The sequence below is a fragment of the Cavia porcellus genome, unplaced genomic scaffold (assembly GCF_034190915.1).
Source record: "Cavia porcellus strain 051 isolate PalLab524CR breed Dunkin Hartley unplaced genomic scaffold, mCavPor4.1 scaffold_25, whole genome shotgun sequence".
NCBI lineage: Eukaryota > Metazoa > Chordata > Mammalia > Rodentia > Caviidae > Cavia > Cavia porcellus.
The window spans coordinates 12,106,209-12,124,281 of NW_026947508.1; the positions used below are offsets into that span (position 1 = coordinate 12,106,209).

Below are 18,073 nucleotides of genomic sequence, written 5' to 3' on the forward strand. Positions count from 1 at the left end.
CACTCACCCACCTCCTGATACCTGCAGGCAGAGGCTGGCCGAGTGGAGTTCGAGCTGTCCATGACCAAGCTGAGGGCAGAGGAGGCCTCTCTGCGCGATGCCCTGTCCAAGCTGAGCGCCCTCAACGAGAGCCTCGCTCAGGACAAGCTGGGCCTGAATCGTCTCGTCGCTCAGGTGTGTTGTGCACAGCAAGCCCACCTGTCCCCTTCACTGAGGCCCCACACCTGTGCCTGTCTGTCGTGGTCTCTGCCTCTCTTCTGGCCCTGTCTCTGTCTGTCTATCTGTCTTCTAGTGTATATATCCTCTATTTTTCCCCTCTCCGGGTCCATGCACCTGGCTGGTTGGGTCTGTGGGAAGACTGGGGAGACATCCCTAGTCCTGGGGGTACCCTTGCTCATCCCCCTTGCCCACCTGTACCCTGCAGCTGGAGGAGGAAAAGGCAGCCTTGCTGGGGAAGCAGCGGCAGGCAGAGCATGAGGCCACCTCAGCTTTGGAGGAGCAGCGGCGGCTGGAGCAGCTGCGGCTGGAGCAGGAGGTGGAGCGGCAGGGCCTGGAGGGCTCCCTGCACTCCGCTGAACAGGCCCGGGACGAGCTGGGGCAGCAGCTCCACACGCTGCGTGGCGAGCATAGCCGGCTGCAGGAGCAGCTGGCCCAGGTGGGCTGAGCCCCATGCAGAAGTGGGGGGCAGAGTGAGTGAGGAGAGGCCCGAGAGCCTGCTTCTGGGTTTAGGTCTGCCCTGCATTACCTCTCCATACAGATCAACAATATCAGAATAGGTGGAGACTGTTAGGATTGGAATTGGGCTTGGGACATCACAGCCGGAAGGGGTCCAAGGGCTTTAGAAATCCAGAGATCATTACACAGTGCCAGTCCTGGAGGGAGTTGGAGGGTGTGGGGTAGAGGAGGCAATGACAGTGTCCACTCTGTGCCCTGCAGGGCAGCTTCCCTGAGTCTATCTTGTTCTTTCAGCTTCTCTGAAAATTTCAGGGTGAGAAAGAGGTCCCTTAGCCCAAAGCCAAGTGAGGGTCCTTGGTTTTGTATAGACTTGCGTTTTGGGTCTGAAAGCCTGTGGTTTGATCTGGTACAGATACGTGGCATGGCAGGACAGAGATAGGGCTTGGCTTGGCCCTCTCACCTGCCAGACCCCGGGCCAGGGGACCCCGAGTTGGAGTGCTGTGTAATAAGCAGATCCAGGGGTCTGGGAGTGGTGCTCACAGTTCTGGGTGGGGACAGCTCTCGCGGCAGCTGAGCGGGAGGGAGCAGGAGCTGGAGCAGGCCCAGCGGGAGTCGCAACGGCAGGTGGAGGCACTCGAGCGAGCCACCCGGGAGAAAGAGGCGGTGGCCAAGGAGCGAGCCAGTCTGGTTGTGCAGCTGGCGGCAGCCGAGCGCGAAGGCCGGACCCTGGCAGAGGAAGTCACGCGTCTGCGGTAAGGCCTCAGGTTCTGCCCAGTGCCTTGGGGGTGGAGGGTGTGTGGGGCTACATCACCACCAGCTCTGCCCTGGCATTGGCTCACGGGGGCAGTTACTTAGGAGCCCAGCTTGCCAACAGAGCCAGCTAGGGCCCAGCCTTCTCCAGGGAGCTTGGGCCCGGCTGGCAGGTAGGCTGGCACAAGGCCCGCAGCTGTCCACACCTTGACAGCCACAGTTCCCTGGGGCTGCGGAGGCTGAGTGCCAGGGCCTCAGGGACTGCGTGTACCACAGCTTGGAGAAGGAAGCCCTGGAGAGCAGCCTGTTTGAGGTGCAAAGGCAGCTGTCTCAGCTTGAGGCCCGCCGCGAGCAGCTGGAAGCCGATGGACAGGCCCTGCTGGTGGCCAAGGAAACCCTGGCCGGTATGCGGGGCAGGGCCTGGGAGGATACCAGCCTTCTGCCAAACTGCAGCCTATTGGGTTCTGGGGTCTCCGAGGTTCAGAGCACCGGCCTGGGAGTCTGGCTGACCTAGGTTCTGGTCCTCAGTTGCGCTGGAGAGAGTTCCTTCACTGTGTGGGCTGTGGAGTCCTCAGGTGACATTAGAGGTGGGAGTGCCACCTGCTAGGTGTGATACCAAGCTGAGGTTGGAGGAGGCGGCGGAGGCCTGGGCGTGGTGCCTGGCATGGTCAGCAGTACCTTGGGGACAGTGGAGAGCTCCGAGTTCCCTACAGAGCTGCCAGCTGCTTTTCCCAACACTCCCTGGCCCACAGGCCCTGCCTAGCATCCCCCATGTTCCCCGGCCAGTCTGCACCCCAGGTTCTTCCCACTCACCACAGGTGAGCACCTGTGTACCAACTCGGGTCATGGAAATTCATTTTCCTGTCCTTGTCCACCCGAGCCGGACAGAGCCAGGAAAGGAGAGGCTGGCTTTTCACTGGGGAATAGTGTTATAGCTGGTCCATGGCAGGCTGCCCCTTCCCATTGTCACCTCCACAAGTGCTGACAGTTGACGCCAGACCAAGTTCATGGGGGACAGCATTATGTGACGGTGGGTAGTGTTGGGAAGATGCCCACCTCTGAGCCTCCGGGTCCCCCTCTGTAGATGAGGGTAGAGAAGCTAACCAGGCACATTGTGAGGCTGGAACAGAACTGTTCGGTGGAGTGGCGCTCAGGTAGTAATGGGAGTGGTTGTATTTTTGGCATCCTTCCCATCTGCAGGGCCCTTCGCATCAATCATTTTGTCCCTTGATGCTGTTCTTAGTGAGCAGATGGGGCCAGAGCCACTGGGCCCTGCAGCAGATGGGAAAACGGGGGCCCAGAGAGGGTGAGCCACTTCCCAGCAAAACAGCCCAGATGCTAGGGGATTCCTCTCCCCTCTCCTGGGTGCCCATGTGGCCCACCTGGCCTGAATCTGCTGGCCCCAGAGAGGTTTTGACCCGGCCCTGCCTTACCCCGGCCTTCTGTGCAGGGGAGCTAGCAGGCCTGCGGCAGCAGATAGCAAACACAGAGGAGAAGGCAGCTCTGGACAAGGAGCTCATGGCCCAGAAACTGGCGCAGGCTGAGCGAGAAGCCCAGGCCTCTCTACGGGAGCAGCGGGCAGCCCACGAAGAGGACCTGCAGCGACTCCATCGAGAGAAGGTTTGAGCAGAGGTGGGGATGGTGAGGGCTCTGAGCCACTGTCTCCTCTGTGACTTCGGAGGAGTCATCCTCCCATCTGTGCTGTACATACAGTGGGGACAGCAGGGCGGATTCATGTGACAGGAACATCCTTATCCAATCCATAGATTTGCCTGGCATGATCATAATCCTAGCACTCTGGGAGGCTGAGGCAGGAGGATTACAAAGTTTGAGCCCAGCCTGGGCAACTTAGTGACTTAGCAAAACTCCGTCTTTAAATTAAAAAAATAAAGGTCTGAGGATATAAGTCTGTGAAGGTCCTGGGTTCAACCCTCAGGATTACAAAAACAAAAATGCAGATTCCCAGACTCCGGATGAGATTCTACCCTGGTGATGTTGTAGGGGATCCCCAGTCACATTTGAGAAAAGTCAGCATATGTGTGGCAGAAGGCACTTTTGTTTGCAAAGTTGCGCTGTTTGTATATTAAGATCCCTGGGGACCCTCACACAGAGGACACGCAATGGGCCAGGGTGAGGTTGCTAGAACAGTGGCTCTGGCCTTACATTGTTCGAGTTTAAATCTGATCTTGGTCCCACACTGGTGATGGTGATGCTGTGTAAGGTCTCCTGGTTTCCATTTCCGCATCTGCACACATGGGTGTGGGATGAGGTGTCGTGAGGTTGATGTGAGATATGCCATATGCATGCATTAGTGTAGCAACTGCCACTCAATAAATGCTTCATAAATCATTGTTACCCATACCGGCACACTTCACAGTGGCCCTCAGGACTGGGCCCCAGAACCACCCAGCCCACACAGGCTGCTTCTGAACTCCAGGGCTGCCGTTTACCCGTGTCCTGTGGGATTATCACACCTCTCCAGCAGGTGGCGGCACAACAGCTCAGGAAGGCCTGCCACTGCCTGATTTTGAGAAAGTTCTGGGGGCCAGTGCTGGAGCTGGGCACCTGCTCTTGGCACCCTACATGGGCTGACCTTCACCTTTATGCTCTGTGCACCCACCTACCACCCTTCAGGGAGCCAGACCAGCCTTACGCCTCTTGCTGCTGGTCCTGCCTGGCTGTGCTCTTGGGCTGAGGGCCTTTTTTCTCCCTGGCTGACTCTGCTCAACCGTCTTTTGGGGACCATGTGACCCCAGCCCAGGCAGCTGCCACCTTTGGGGCTTTCACAGCCCTGGTCTGTCCTGGTGACAGTACTCATCATCCCACCTTGTGGTGACCTGGGCACTACCCTGTCTTGCACCTGTGGGTACAGATGACCTTGTTCCCCTTGGTTGTGTTAGGGGATGTGGGGGCCCCACTTGTGTGTCTCAGACACCCGGGTGTGGTCCCCAGGAAGTGGCCTGGCGGGAGCTTCAGACAGAGCGGGCCCAGCTGCAGGGCCAGCTGCAGCGGGAGCGGGAGGAGCTGCTGGCCCGGATGGAGGCTGAGAAGGAGGAACTGAGCGAGGAGATCGCCGCACTGCAGCAGGAGCGGGATGAGGGCCTGCTCCTGGCTGAGAGCGAGAAGCAGCAGGTGTGTGAGCTCTGGGGCGGCCTCATGATTCCCCAGGGTGGACCCTTCTCAACCACCCAGCAGCCAGGGGCCTTGGGGGTGGCCCCATCCCTTCTGGGCCTCAGTTTTCGCACCTGCAAGAGGGAAGAATTGGAGGAGGGTGTGATGCATTGAGAACCCCATGCCTGACCACAGCTGTGGCACCAGGAAAGCTGTGCATCATGGTCTCCTGCCCTCAGCCTGCCCCAGGCTGGGCACAACTTGCCCATGACCACCTTGGGCAGTCCTCGAAGTGGCTGTCACCGCCCTCCCCAAAGAATTAATTCCTAATTTTGCTGCAAGTGCTGGAGAGAGGACAGACTGCGCCCATCTCTCCTCCCCTGTGGTGGCACCCTGGGCAAGTCACCTTCCCGCTTTGAGCCTCAGTGTCCTCATCTGTAAGAAGGGAATAATGAAAGAATTCCCTAGGGATGTTGTGGCAGGTTGGTGAGGTCCACATGACCAGGATCACTGTTGCTGTTGTTGAGCTGTAGGGACCGAGCCTGTTCCGCTGCCCCCGACCTCTGCCACTCTCAGGCCACTGAGGCCCAGCACCGGGAGGGGCGGGGCCTGACTGTGCTGCTTGGTCTGGCCAACCCCCAAGCTCTGTGTTCCCTGCCACCGCTCAGGCCCTGTCCCTGAAGGAGTCGGAGAAGACAGCGCTGTCAGAGAAGCTGATGGGGACACAGCACAGCCTGGCTGCCATCTCCTTGGAGATGGAGCGGCAGAAGCGAGATGCCCAGAGCCGGCAGGAGCAGGACCGGGTAGGGCAAACCGGGCAGTTGAGTGGGCAGCTCACCTTCCTTTGGGAGGTAGCACAGCTCCGCCTTTGTGAGTCCCTGAGTATGGGGAGAGACCAGCGACATGGACAGCACTTTGGGGGCACTGCGGGATGAGCAGGGGCCTGGCTAGCCAGTGGGAGGGGCTGTGTTTGGAGCAGAATGTGGGAAATTCAGCCTGTGGGTTAGGAGCAGCAAGAGGGCAGAGGGACTGGCACCCTACGACCTCTCTGAGGGGCCCATCTGTCCCAGAGCACCGTGAATGCCCTGACGTCCGAACTTCGAGACCTCCGGGCCCAGCTTGAGGAGGCCGCTGCTGTCCACGCCCAGGAAGTGCAGAGGCTGCAGGAGCAGGCCCGGGACCTGGGCAGGCAGCGGGAGTCCTGCCTGCGGGAGGTGAGCTGCCAGCTGCCTCTGCAGCTCACGCCATCGGAGGCTGCACATGCCAGTCGGGGGCCTGGTCCTGTGGGGGACCCCAAAGGGTATAAGGCTCCTCCCCGAATTGAGCTGAGGGTGGAGGTGCAAGCTTGTAATCCCAGCTACTCAGGAGGCTAAGGAGGAGGATTGGGAGTTCCAGGCCAACCTGGGCAACTTGGCAAGACCCTGTCTTAAGAAAGGACTGAGGGTGTAGCCTTAATAATGGGAAACTCTTGATTCTTCCCTCCCTGTATTTGAGGACAATTGGTGGCTGACAATGTGAGGAGATAGCGAGCGTTTATTTAGCACTGTTCGCAGTTTGGACTTAGGGGACTTGGATGACTGCTAAGCCCCTCCTGGCTTGGTGTCGTCTGCTGGATGATTTTGATCAATGATTATTTCAGGCCCAGAAGACCCCAGTGTACTTTCAGTCATAACAACTGCAGAGGGCTGGGGCCATCACCCCTTGCCGGTGACATGAGGTATGGGCCCATTCTTTCCAAGGTCCCTGCTTCGTGGGGGCCCTGACCCTGTTCTGGGCTCACAGGCAGAAGAGCTTCGGGCTCAGCTGCGCCTGCTGGAGGACGCGAAGGACGGGCTGCGGCGGGAGCTGCTGGAGACCCAGCGCAAGGTGCGCGACAGCCAGGAAGGCCGAGAGGCCCAGCGCCAGGAGGCCAGTGAGCTGCGGCGCAGCCTGAGCGAGGGCGCCAAGGAGCGTGAGGCCCTGCGGCACTCCAATGAGGAGCTGCGGGCGGCCGTGCGGAGGGCGGAGAGCGAGCGCATCAGGTGCGGCCCGGGCTCCTTCACCCAACCTTGTCCCCGTCCCGGGGAAGTCGTGCAGGTGGAGATTCTCTGGCCCCTGAGCACAGCCTGCCTACTGCGTGGGTCATTTTAGATGGCAGCAGCCAGGGATGGGTCCAGACTTAGACTCTGTCTGCTGCCATCGCCCTCATGGAGTCCTCGTGTACCTCTCCTAGCCGAAGGTCTGTCCCTAGCACGGGAAGGGTGGAGGGGCCACTTGTAGCAAGTGGGACACATCTGGGCCATGATGGGGCCAGACCCATAGGAGAAATCAGGGCGAGGGCTGACGGGCAGCACCGAACACCGAACTGTCTTCCCTTTTCAGCCTGAAGCTGGCCAACGAGGACAAGGAGCAGAAGCTGGCGCTCCTGGAGGAGGCGCGGGCAGCCGTGGGCAAGGAGGCCGGGGAGCTGCGTGCAGGGCTGCAGGAAGCAGAGCGCTCGCGGCTGGAGGCGCGGCGGGAGCTGCAGGAGCTGCGGAGGCAGGCAAGCCCCCAGCCTCGGTCCCCCGGGCCTGGACTGTGCTGGGCCTGCAGCGCCCCTTCCAGAGCTCCATGTCCAGCTGGAATCCTTTCCAAGAACAAGTCCCCTTTGGTAAAAGCCGGGGCTTGAGCTCTAGCAAGGAGTTACCTGACCTGAGGATTCACAGATGGGCTTTGAGAAGCCCTGCTCTCTGGATCTGGGCAAAGCCCATGCCTGTCTGTGTACGTGTGCTGGCCCACTCTCCCAAGGAGCGGGGCTGGGGTCTTGGCCAGTTCTAAAGGAGTCCAGGAACAACCAAAGGAATAGGCCCTGTAAAATAGATGGGGCTGAAGAACTTGTAAGGAACCAAACAGTGAATATTCCTTTTTCTTTTTCTTTTTTTTGTCTTTTTCCTTTTTATTGGTACCAGGGATGGAACTCATGACTGCCTGCTTGCAAGGCAGGTGCTTATGCTGCTGAGCTAAATCCCCAGCCCCTAAACAGTGAATATTTCCAGCTAATCTGCTGGTCACATGGACCCTCCTTACTACCCTGCGCTGGTGTGAGAGAGCAGTCCCAGAGGGGTTGGGAATACACCTCGGCAGTGGTCCATGTGCTTAGCTTGCTCAAGGCCCTGGTTTCTATCCCCAAAACAAAAATCAAGTTTACAGAGCCCAGCATAGTGATGCACATCTGTATCCCCGGCTGAAGAAGGCTGAGACAGGAGGATTGCCATGAGTTTGAGGCCAGGCTAGGCTACATGAGTGAGTTCAAGGCCAGCCTACACTCCATAGTGAGACCCTGCCTCAAACAAAAAAATACAACCGCTACCCCTGCTCTTTGGAAACAAGAGAAGGCCATTTTGGCAGGCTTTAGCTTTCTAACCCCAAAGAGGTGACCCCCGGTTCTCCGAGAACAGCATGCACTGAACAAGCACCTGCTGTGTGCACTGTGGACTTGGGTTTCCCCATGCTAGAAAGGTAAAGGGCAGGAAGCAGCGTTTTTGGGTTCCTAGGCCAAGCCTGTGAGAGGTAGCATGTGACACCCACAAAGTCACATCCTTTCCACATCCCCCCAGAACTGCCTCTCCTCAGGCCCCTGTCAAGAAGCCACGCAAGACCCGCAGAGGACTGACACTTGTGTCTAGCCTCTCGCTGGGGGCACGCAGGCCGCAGCATGCCCTCCTTTTGCCTGCTGTGTTTCACTGTGGTGTTGGCAGGTGTCACCCGGACCTGGTCTCCTAGGGAAACTGGCTTGGGACACACTGCTCATCCCACATGATAGAGTTGAACCCCAGTGTGCAGTTTGCATGCTGGGTGGCCTCAGACAAGCCACTTCAAGCTCCAAGCCTCATTCTTATCTCTCAAATAGGGATTATGTCAGTGCCTGCCTTAGGTAGGTGTGAAGTGCATCAGTGTAGGTGACATGCTGAAAACAGGGCTGGACACACACTCAGTGCCCTACTGAAGGGCATCATTGTGGAGGTGAGAGGTGGTGCAGGAAGCTGAGGTCCCTGCTTGTGGAACTCCAGGTCTGATAACAGGTCAACCTTTGCGCCCCTGCTCCATGAAAGGTAGTTTGGGGCCCACGGATTCAGTAGTGGACAGGCCATTGGTGCCAGGAGTCTGGCATAGTACCGGAGGTTTTGTATGGAGTAGCGTTTGTGCGTGTGTCTGGAGTGCCTTCTGGGCCAGGACTGGGCAAGGCATGGGGCACAGCTACTCCCTCTGTCTCCCTCAGATGAAGATGCTGGACAGTGAGAACGCCAGGCTGAGCCAGGAGTTGGCAGAGCTGCAGGGCCGCCTGGCCCTGGGTGAGCGGGCAGAGAAGGAGAGCCGCAGGGAGGCCCTGGGTCTGCGGCAGAAGCTACTGAAGGGTGAGGCCAGCGTGGAGGCCGTGCAGCAGGAGGTACCTGGGTAGATGGATGAGCTGGCTTGGGGGGGGGTGTGGAGGTGCCCCTCCTCTAGGTGGAAGCAGGTGAGCCCTCCAGGGCTGAAGTCCTTCTGCAAGATCAGACCCATTCCCATCCCTTAGTCCTATAATGTTAGTTATAACAACATTAACAATGGAAATGCTATGGGCCCAGTGTATGCAGGTACAAAAAAGGGGGTGGGGCCTTTCTGTAGGTGTAACCCTGTTTGATTTTCGCAGCAGCCCTAAGAGATGGGTACCATTACCCCATTTTACAGATAGCATCAGACACTGAGGCTCAGAGTTTAGGGGGTCCACACAGGGTCACACAGCCACCTAAGTCTGGCTCCAAAGCCTGCACTTTTTCCATTCTGCCTTTGCTGGCTGCTGTGCTGTTTGAATCTACTGTATGGCCTAGACCAACTGGCTTAATCTCTGCATCAGAGCACTTATGGGAGAGGCACTGGGGATGTAGGGAAGGTCCTGGTGTCTGAGCCACTCTCGGTAGATGGGTTTCCAGCAAAACCAATGACTGGAAGAGGGTAGCATTTGTGATCATGCATCACCAGGAAATCATCACCATTTTTAGTACTCGTCCTCATGCTGTGCTTACTTATTAATAAATGATGTGCATGGAGAAGCAGTATATCTGGTGGTCAGAAATCAGACTGGAGCTCAGCGCCTGGCTCCGAATCCCGGCTTTCAGCACACTCCTTGTGTGGTGTTGGACAAGTTACTTAACTTCTCCATGCCTCAACTTCATTATCAGTAAAATGAGGATGACTCAGAGCAAAATAGCATTATTTCCTCCCCTTTTTTGGAAAGCACTTAATGCTTGACACTAAGTCCTGTCTATATGAGTGTTGGCTGTTATTAGTAATAAACTCTGTACATTGCAAGGCTTATATATACAGGGGAAAGAGATGAAAAATTCTAAGAATTTCCTCCCACATCCCGTGGATGCTTTTGTACCGCCTAATTGGGTGGAAACCACACAATGCAACGTGGCCTGAGCCAGGAGGGGGGCACTGGGTGGCCTGTGACACCCACCTCTTGGCTTCACCCCACCCAGCTCCAGGGATGCCAGCGGAAGCTGCAGGAGCAGGAGGCCGCGTTCCGGGCCCGCGAGCGAGGCCTGCAGGGCTCCCTGGAGGAGGCGCGTGGGGCGCAGAAGAAGCAGCTGGACCACGCCCGCAGCCTGGAGCTAAAGCTGGAGGCGGCCCGGGCAGAGGCCGCAGAGCTGGGGCTGCGGCTGAGCGCGGCAGAGGGCCGAGCGCAGGGCCTGGAGGCAGAGCTGGCCCGCGTGGAGGCGCAGCGGCGCGCTGCAGAGGCCCAGTTGGGCGGCCTGCGCTCCGCTCTGCGCCGGGGCCTGGGCCTGGGCCGAGTGCCCAGTCCCGCCCCGCGTCCCGCGCCTGGCTCCCCGGCCAGCGACTCGCCCGTAGGAGGTGAGTGTGTGGGGAGGGGGCGGGCCTGGCTGAGGCCACGCCTACAGCCCGGGAGCGGGCCCAATTTGGGGTGGGGGGGCTGTGATAGCTCCATCCGTCGCCGAGGCTCCGCCCCTTATCCACGCTCTGTCTAGGCTGCTGCTTGGTGAGAGATTCTTAATGCCCAACTCTTCCTGAGTCAACCCCTATTTTAACCGATCTGTGGACCCCATCTCCATCCTCTTTAGCCTCCAATACCCCTCCACTGTAGGCCTGTGATACCAGAATCTTCACAGGCATGGGCAGGCTCCATACCATGAAGCATGGCATTTGTTCATTCACTCAATATTTAACTGTACAACAAGTGCCAGACAGTTTAAGCACCGAGAACAAAACAGGAATGACATGGCAAGCATCTCTGCTCTTATGGAGCTTTTATATAGGTGTGAGAATAGAGAAAAGTGAACATGGTGTATAAATGCAGTATAGAGCTGGTCATGGTGCCACACGCCTGTGATCCCAACGTTTGGGAAGGCTGAGGCCGGAGGATTAAAGTGCAAGCCCAGCTTGGGTAGCTGAGTAGCTCATTGTAAAGGACCTGATAAAAAATTAATAAATATAAAAGTATTGAGGGGCTGGGGGCTGGGGATTTAGCTCAGCGGCATAAACGCCTGCCTTGCACGCAGGCAGTTGTGAGTTCGATCCCTGGTACCGATAAAAAGGAAAAAAGAAAAAGAAAAAGAAAATACCTTGGCATATCCTGTAAAAGCAGAAAATAAAATTACCTTCAGAACAGATTTCTCCCAGCTGTGTAGCCAGTGGGCTTGAAAATAGGGACTTGAACAGCTATCTGTACACCAAGGTTTATTGCCACATCATTCACAATGCCAAAAACGGGTGACATCTCAAGCGTTCACCACCAGATGGATAAACAAAATGTATGTCAGCCAAGTGAATCCTTCTGGCCTTAGAAAGGAGTCACATCATAGCATAGGATACACAGAAGCTGTAAAGGCATTAGACTCCTTGAGCTAAGTCAAGAAAGGGCAAAGAAAGAGGTAGGGAGTAGAGGTCAGTGGTAGACCTAGACCTGCCGTGTGTGGGTCCCTGGGTTCAATCCCAGAGCTGCAAAACATGAATGAAAGGACGAATATGGTTTGAGCCTGCTTATATGAACTATCTAGAATAGACACATTGTTACAAGTAGAAGGTAGATCAGAGACGGAGAGCTGGGAGGGTGTTGGGGGTGATTGCTTTAACCCAGACTTTCTGCTGGGGGTGGTGGCACAGGCCTGCGATTCCAGTCCTCTGGGAGGCTAAAACAGGAGGATGACAAGTTCAAGCCCAGCCTGGGCAGTTCAGTGGTGTAACAAGACTCAGCCTCAAAGAACCTAGGCTTAGCTCAGTGCTAAGGCCCTGGTTGGCTGGGACAGCTGTAGCAATGGATCATTCCCCTGCTCCCTGTTCTGGGGTTACCAGTATCTGGATCCCAAGAGCAGTACGTAAATAATTCAGTGTTTATCTGCACACCACAGCCTGTCTCTCCAGAGTACTTGTCACCATTAATCCACTGATAATGCATATAGATGGCTGTTGCTGTGTATTGTGTAGGGGGTGATGCCAAGAACTGTTTGAAAGCTGTTCCTGTTCAGTATGGATGTAATTTAAAACTGAGGATCTTAGTGAGTCCTTAAGTTGCTTGGGCTGGGATCCAGCTTGTGACCCTCTGGCCTCAGCCTCCCAGAATGCTGAGATCAGTCATTACTCTCAGCATTAAAAAAAAAAAAAAATCTAATTTGCAGTTGGCTGAATATCAGGACATGGAAGTCCCTGATACACAAGGCCTACTGTCACCAGCCCAGGGGCTTAAGGACAGAAAGGCAGGTCCGCCTGTCAGCATCTGGAACCAGCTTCCTCTGAAGGCTGCAGGGCAGGAGTGGCTCCAGCCCCCCCACTTGGAGAGCTGCTTGGCTTATGGCAGCAAAGCTTGTCACATAGCGAGTGCCCTGCGTGCTTGTCTGGTCCCAGTCCCCTTTTCATGAGGACAACATCTGGGATTAGGGGCCCGCCCGTTCGGGTGAGTTCAGGGATAGAGTGCCCAAGTTTGAGCCCCAGTGTAGGAAAAAAGACACATTTGAAGTTATATATGCTTGTCACAAAAATAAGTAAGTAGTGAGTAAATATAAAAGATACAGGCAAGAGAAGGTTATGCTGGAGGGTGCTTCTGGGGGAGGCCAGGGCTGAGGGGGAGGCCCAGCCTGGGACCCGCAGGATGACAACAGAACAGTGTGGCCAGCATAAGGCAAGGAGGTGGAGACAGAGACTGGCTCACCTAGCCCTTGAGGCCACTAGCAGTGTGGCTGTTCCCTGAGGGTTGAGATCTTTGCAGAATGGGGGTCCTGCTTTTGGGGAACCCTTGAGCTCAAATGGGTCCACCGGGGTCCTGCAACTGCAATGCTAACCTCCAGGTGGCACTCTGTCTCCTCCCCCATCTCTAGGCTGGTCCTCTCTCAAGGGAGTTCCAGGTTTTGGTCCACTGGGGAACCAACTTGTACAGGTTCCAACTGCCGTTCTGAAATTTCCCAGCTTTGAAACAAATCAGCTAACTGCTTGGAACCCATGGAGGGGGTAGAGCTGGTGCTTGCGTGTCGGGGATTATTGGGAGAATGGAATGAGGCCTTGTGGGGAGGGCATTGACCTGGTGCTTGGCACAGGTGAGCCTGCAGCTCAGAGAGAGGTTAAAGTGACAGAGTGCCCATCCATGGCCTGGGCCTTAGGGACAAGCCCTGGACAGGAAAGACACAGCCCAGCCTTCATGGCGCATGTGATCTAGATGACGAAACAGCCCTCACACCCTCAGTGGATTGAGTGGTGGTCACCCCAACCCAGCCTGGGGTCAAACAGGCCTTGGAGGGAGTGACCTAAAGGGTGGGATGGGCATGGAGGAGCCCTGAGGAGAAGAACACCACATGCAGAAGCCCTGGGGCTGAATTGGGGAATATTCTAGAACCTAGGAGCTGAGAGTGATGCAGAGTAGGCAATGGGGCTTCTGTGTGGCAAAAACCTTGGCTTAATTCTGACATGGGGTCTGGTGGCCAGTTCAAGGCAGAGGGTAATGTGGCCCTTGAGCTACAGGAAGGTCAGATTGGCCGTTGGGTGTGGCGGGGCTGGATGAGAGGGTTGTCAGGGAGCCTTGCAGCCATGTATGGGGCTCCTGTGTCCCTGAGCACATCTTCTCTTTTAGGAAGTGGAGAAGGACTCAGCAGCCCCAGCCCCTTGGAACGCAGCCCTGAGTCCCAGCCCCCGTCCCCAGGACCTGCCACCTCCCCGGGCCCTGCAGACCTGGACCCAGAGGCAGTGAGAAGTGCTCTCCGGGACTTCCTGCAGGAGCTGTGGGGCACCCAGCGAGAGCGGGTGAGGGTGGCTGCAAGGGGCTGCGTGGGGAACCTGTGGCCAAGGGTGCCGAGGGGCAGCAGAATCTCAGAGCAGGGTCTCCCCCTCCCCCAATGTCGGGCTGTAGGATGAGCTCCGGGCCCAGACCAGCACCCTCAGTCGGCAGCTGGCTGAGATGGAGGCCGAGAAGGACAGTGTGACTTCTCGGGCCAGGCAGCTGCAGAAGGCCGTGGCCGAGAGCGAGGAAGGTGAGTTTGACCCTCAAGGTCCCAGCTCTGTTCTTTTGATCCTGGGGAGCAACTGAGTTAGAAGGCTGGGACATTGGCCAGGCCGGCTGCATGGCTGCCCTGATTCTGAGCCCGCTCCTGCAGGGCACCCTGCCTGCTCAGCCCACCTGCGGCTGGACCTGCATCCCCTGGGGGACCAACAAGCAGGCCCTGTGGCGAGTGGGGCTCAAGTGGGCATCCTGTGGCCTGGGTCGGGTCTCCAGCTCTGCTGGCTGTGCCTGATGGGACCGGGTGGTGGCCGCAGCCCGGCGCAGTGTGGATGGGCGGCTGAGCGGGGCCCAGGCGGAGCTGGCACTACAGGAGGAGAGCGTGCGGCGTAGTGAGCGGGAGCGCAGGGCCATGCTGGACCAGGTGGCCTCCCTGGAGAGGAGCCTGCAGGCCACCGAGAGCGAGCTCCGGGCCAGCCAGGTACGGACAGGTGCTGAGGGCCAGCGGGCGGGGGACGTGTGCTGGAGTGGCCGTGTGAGCGTGCTGCTGTTCCACCGTGGTGACAACCTGCTCCGCTTCTACAAAAACATGTTCAGTTTCTGTCACCTTGGTTCATGAGGCTGTAGGCAAAGTGGGAGGCCCAAGTCAGCTGCCCTGGGTGCAATTCTGCTGTCTGATTCTTGTTGTTCTTACCTGTTGAAGGGGAACCTGGCATACACACTAGGGAAACCCAGCTGGTGCCCAGGGGGTCCTATTTTTTGTGTCTGCATAGCCATGGGAATAGTGTTCTGGGGTTTTGTGTGTCTGGTGGACATCAGTGTTCACCTACGTGTGTCTGTCTGTCTGTCCATCCATCTATCTGGGACAAGAAGCCTGGGCCTGGTGGTGACACTCGAGGCTCCCAAAGCCTTGAGCTGGTGGTGGACACCCCGCCCCCTCCGGCTTCCCTGGCCCGCTGCTACCCGTAGCCCACCCCTGGCCTGGCCGGGGCTGAGCTGAGCTGGATTGTTGTGTCTGCGGCTTCAGCTCTGGCCTTGGGCCCAGCTGCAGGGGCCCGGGAGGAGGCCAGGAACAAAGCTGGGCAGGAGCCAGAGTGGGGGCCCCTGGGCAAGACAGGGCAGGGCTGGGGCTCTGAGCAGGGCAAGAGGGGCCAGACTCAGGGCAGGGTGGGGGCAGGCTACAGTGCCCCCCCCCCCGCCACCATGACCCACTGTGTCTCCAGGATGGTGATGTGGATTGAATGATATTGTGTTTGTCTTGCTCTGTCCCCTCTCCCAGGACCCTTCTCTGACTGACCCCAAACACGGGAGGGAGGGGAGTTCTTCCTGGAAGCCCTGGAATGCCACAGTGCTTTGGGTTCAGCTCTGGTTATACATGTAGCTTCTGGACGCCCTGGACAGTGCTTCTGGGGAGCTGGGGAGCGCCCTGGAACCTGCATGTTCAGCCTTCTCCCACAACTCTTATGGTACCCTGGACCAATGAAGACCCCCCCAGGGTCAGAGTATGGGACGGGTCACAGGCAAACCCCATGGTGATCTGGGGTCCTTGGACCCACTCATCCTGGGGACACTTGAGGGCACTGAGAACCCCGGAGGGGCTCAGGCTGGGACCTGGCCACACCGTCTTTGAGGCTGCCCCCCACTCTAGCTAAGGGAGGTGGGGGATGGGTGTGGGGTACACACAGCACCGGGGCCTGCGCCTCCCCCTCTGCAGGAGAAGATGAGCAAGATGAAGGCCAATGAGGCGAAGCTGGAGAGCGACAAACGGCGCCTGAAGGAGGTGCTGGATGCCTCCGAGAGCCGCACCATCAAGCTGGAGCTGCAGCGGCGGGCGCTCGAGGGCGAGCTGCAGCGGAGTCGCCTGGGCCTCAGTGACCGTGAGGCCCATGCACAGGCCCTGCAGGATCGCGTGGACTCCTTGCAGAGACAGGTAGGCCCCTCGCCACTCACAGCATGCCAGCTGCATGCCTGCCCTGCGCCAGGTACTCTACAGGGTCTCCACGGTCCCCCTACAATCCTGTGAGGTGAGTATTAACATCAGCCCCATTTTAAAGATGGGCAAATGGAGCTTTAGAGGTGATGCCTTTCCCCATCGCCTAGCTAATAAAAGAAATTAACATTTAATGCTCTCCCATGACAGAATCTGCACAGACGGGAGATGTGGAACACAATAGAGATGGGGATTTTGCTTTTTTCACCTTGCCTGCTAGGAAGCTCTAATTGGATGTTCAGCAGTTATCCCTGTTTGATATAATGTTCAAGACAGAACATTTCAGGGTTATGGTACTTTACTTTCTCTTTTATGGCAAGGAAGAAACTCCAGATAACCAGGTTGATGTAGCTGTGGAGAGGAGTAGTTAACTGGCAGTAGGATGGGGCCCAGGTGGCAGTAGGCTGAGCCAGGGCGAGTGCCTGGGAAGGATGGGTATCAAAGATGAAGGCCAAAGGGGTGGGAAGAGCTTGGGTTGGGCAGGCCTGGCAGCGGTCACAGTGGGAGCAGAACCCTCTGATGTCCTGTCTGTCCCCTGCCAGGTGGCCGACAGTGAGGTGAAGGCGAGGACCTTGCAGCTGACAGTGGAGCGGCTGAATGGGGCCCTGGCCAAGGTGGAGGAGAGCGAAAGGGTCCTGCGGGACAAAGTACAGAACCTGACACAGGCCCTGGCCCAGAGCAACACCAGCCTCACCAGCACCCAGGACAAGAACCTGCAGCTGCAGAAGGCGCTGACTGCCTGTGAACATGACCGCCAGGTGCTCCAGGTATAGGGCTGCCTGGTGTGGCTGGGGGAGGACCCATATGCAAGTCAGCCAGTAGGAGTAGACCTGGAGGGGGCTGGTGAGGACCCAGCCAGTGGGCTGTCAGTTGGGGATTCTGAGTAGCCAGTCAGTAACAGGCATTGAGGGGAGGGCCGGCCCGGTGGAGCATCAGCCAATCAAGAGGTGGTTCTGGAGCATTCAGTAAGAAAGAAGGTACCAGTGGTGTGGGAGGATCCAGGTGCAGGTAATGAGTCAGGGTGAGTGTATACTGCCTTGGGCCAGGTGAGGTGACTGCTTGTTTTAGGGGCCATCACCCTGTCCAGCGGTAGAGTGGAGAGGAACCATTGATTTTAGGCTTGCAGGCTGGCCTGCACCATCTGCTCCTCTCGCCCAGGAACGGCTGGACGCTGCCCGGCAGGCACTGTCGGAAGCTCGGAAGCAGAGCAGCTCTTTGGGGGAGCAGGTGCAGACGGTGCGGGGTGAGCTGGCTGACTTGGAGCTGCAGCGGGCAGAGGTGGAGGGCCAGCTGCAACAGCTGCAGGAGGTGAGGGCTGGCCTCAACCCGTGTCCCCAGGCCTGAGAGGCCTCGCTGTGTGCCCTGCTCAATCTGATCCTGAACACTGGCCCTGCCTCCTGTGAGGCAGCATGGTCATTCAGCCACACTGCTGTACACAGATGGAGAAACCAGGCCCCAGGAGAACTGCCTGGCCTCCGGTGACAGTTCCCTCATGGGGCTCCCAGAGACATGTGAGTGGGCGCCAGAGGTGCCAGTGACACTGAGACCCAGAGGGATGCAGGGCCTGCCCGGCTTTTGCTGTAGGTGCTACGGCAGCGGCAAGAGGGTGAGGCCCAGGCGCTGCATTCGGTGCAAAAGCTGCAGGATGAGCGACGGCTGCTGCAGGAGCACCTGGGCAGCCTGCAGAGGGCCCTGGCCCAGCTGGAAGCCGAGAAGCGGGAGGTGGAGCGCTCTGCCCAACGGCTGGAGAAGGACCGCATGGCCCTCAGGAAGACGCTGGACAAGGTGGGTTATACCACCCTGGGCTCGCCCGCTGTCTCTGGGCCTGGCTTGATGGGCCACACCTGTCTCTGTGTTCTGGGCTCAGGACTCCGAGCTGCTCCTTGAGCCCCTTCCTGTACACCTGACCCAGGTGGAGCGGGAGAAGCTGCGCAGCCACGAGGACACGGTGCGGCTGAGCGCGGAGAAGGGCCGCCTGGACCGCTCGCTCACCGGTGCTGAGCAGGAGCTGGCCAAGGCCCAGAGGCAGATCCAGCAGCTGGAGGTCTGGCCCCACCCACCCCGCCCTGCCCCTCCTCCACCTGCGCTGGTCCCCAGGGGAGCAGGTG

General features: G+C 58.0%; 1 protein-coding gene across 7 annotated transcripts in view; it reads left to right on the plus strand.

The window, feature by feature from the left end:
- Crocc (ciliary rootlet coiled-coil, rootletin) overlaps positions 1-18,073 on the plus strand; it is a 41,900-nt gene that overhangs the window by 21,952 nt on the left and 1,875 nt on the right. For 6 of the 7 annotated variants that reach the window (XM_013154097.3, XM_013154096.3, XM_063235595.1 and 3 more), the window contains 20 exons: positions 28-174; positions 425-655; positions 1,234-1,427; positions 1,702-1,829; positions 2,876-3,045; positions 4,378-4,557; positions 5,205-5,339; positions 5,607-5,750; positions 6,319-6,557; positions 6,898-7,057; positions 8,774-8,941; positions 10,017-10,389; positions 13,613-13,782; positions 13,889-14,009; positions 14,293-14,456; positions 15,690-15,905; positions 16,508-16,732; positions 17,124-17,273; positions 17,550-17,750; positions 17,878-18,009. In XM_013154097.3, the coding sequence (XP_013009551.1) occupies positions 28-174; positions 425-655; positions 1,234-1,427; positions 1,702-1,829; positions 2,876-3,045; positions 4,378-4,557; positions 5,205-5,339; positions 5,607-5,750; positions 6,319-6,557; positions 6,898-7,057; positions 8,774-8,941; positions 10,017-10,389; positions 13,613-13,782; positions 13,889-14,009; positions 14,293-14,456; positions 15,690-15,905; positions 16,508-16,732; positions 17,124-17,273; positions 17,550-17,750; positions 17,878-18,009 (3,648 nt within the window). Of the gene's footprint in view, positions 1-27; positions 175-424; positions 656-1,233; positions 1,428-1,701; positions 1,830-2,875; positions 3,046-4,377; positions 4,558-5,204; positions 5,340-5,606; positions 5,751-6,318; positions 6,558-6,897; positions 7,058-8,773; positions 8,942-10,016; positions 10,390-13,612; positions 13,783-13,888; positions 14,010-14,292; positions 14,457-15,254; positions 15,906-16,507; positions 16,733-17,123; positions 17,274-17,549; positions 17,751-17,877; positions 18,010-18,073 lie in introns of those variants that run through there. The other variant, XM_063235597.1, reaches the window with a different exon arrangement.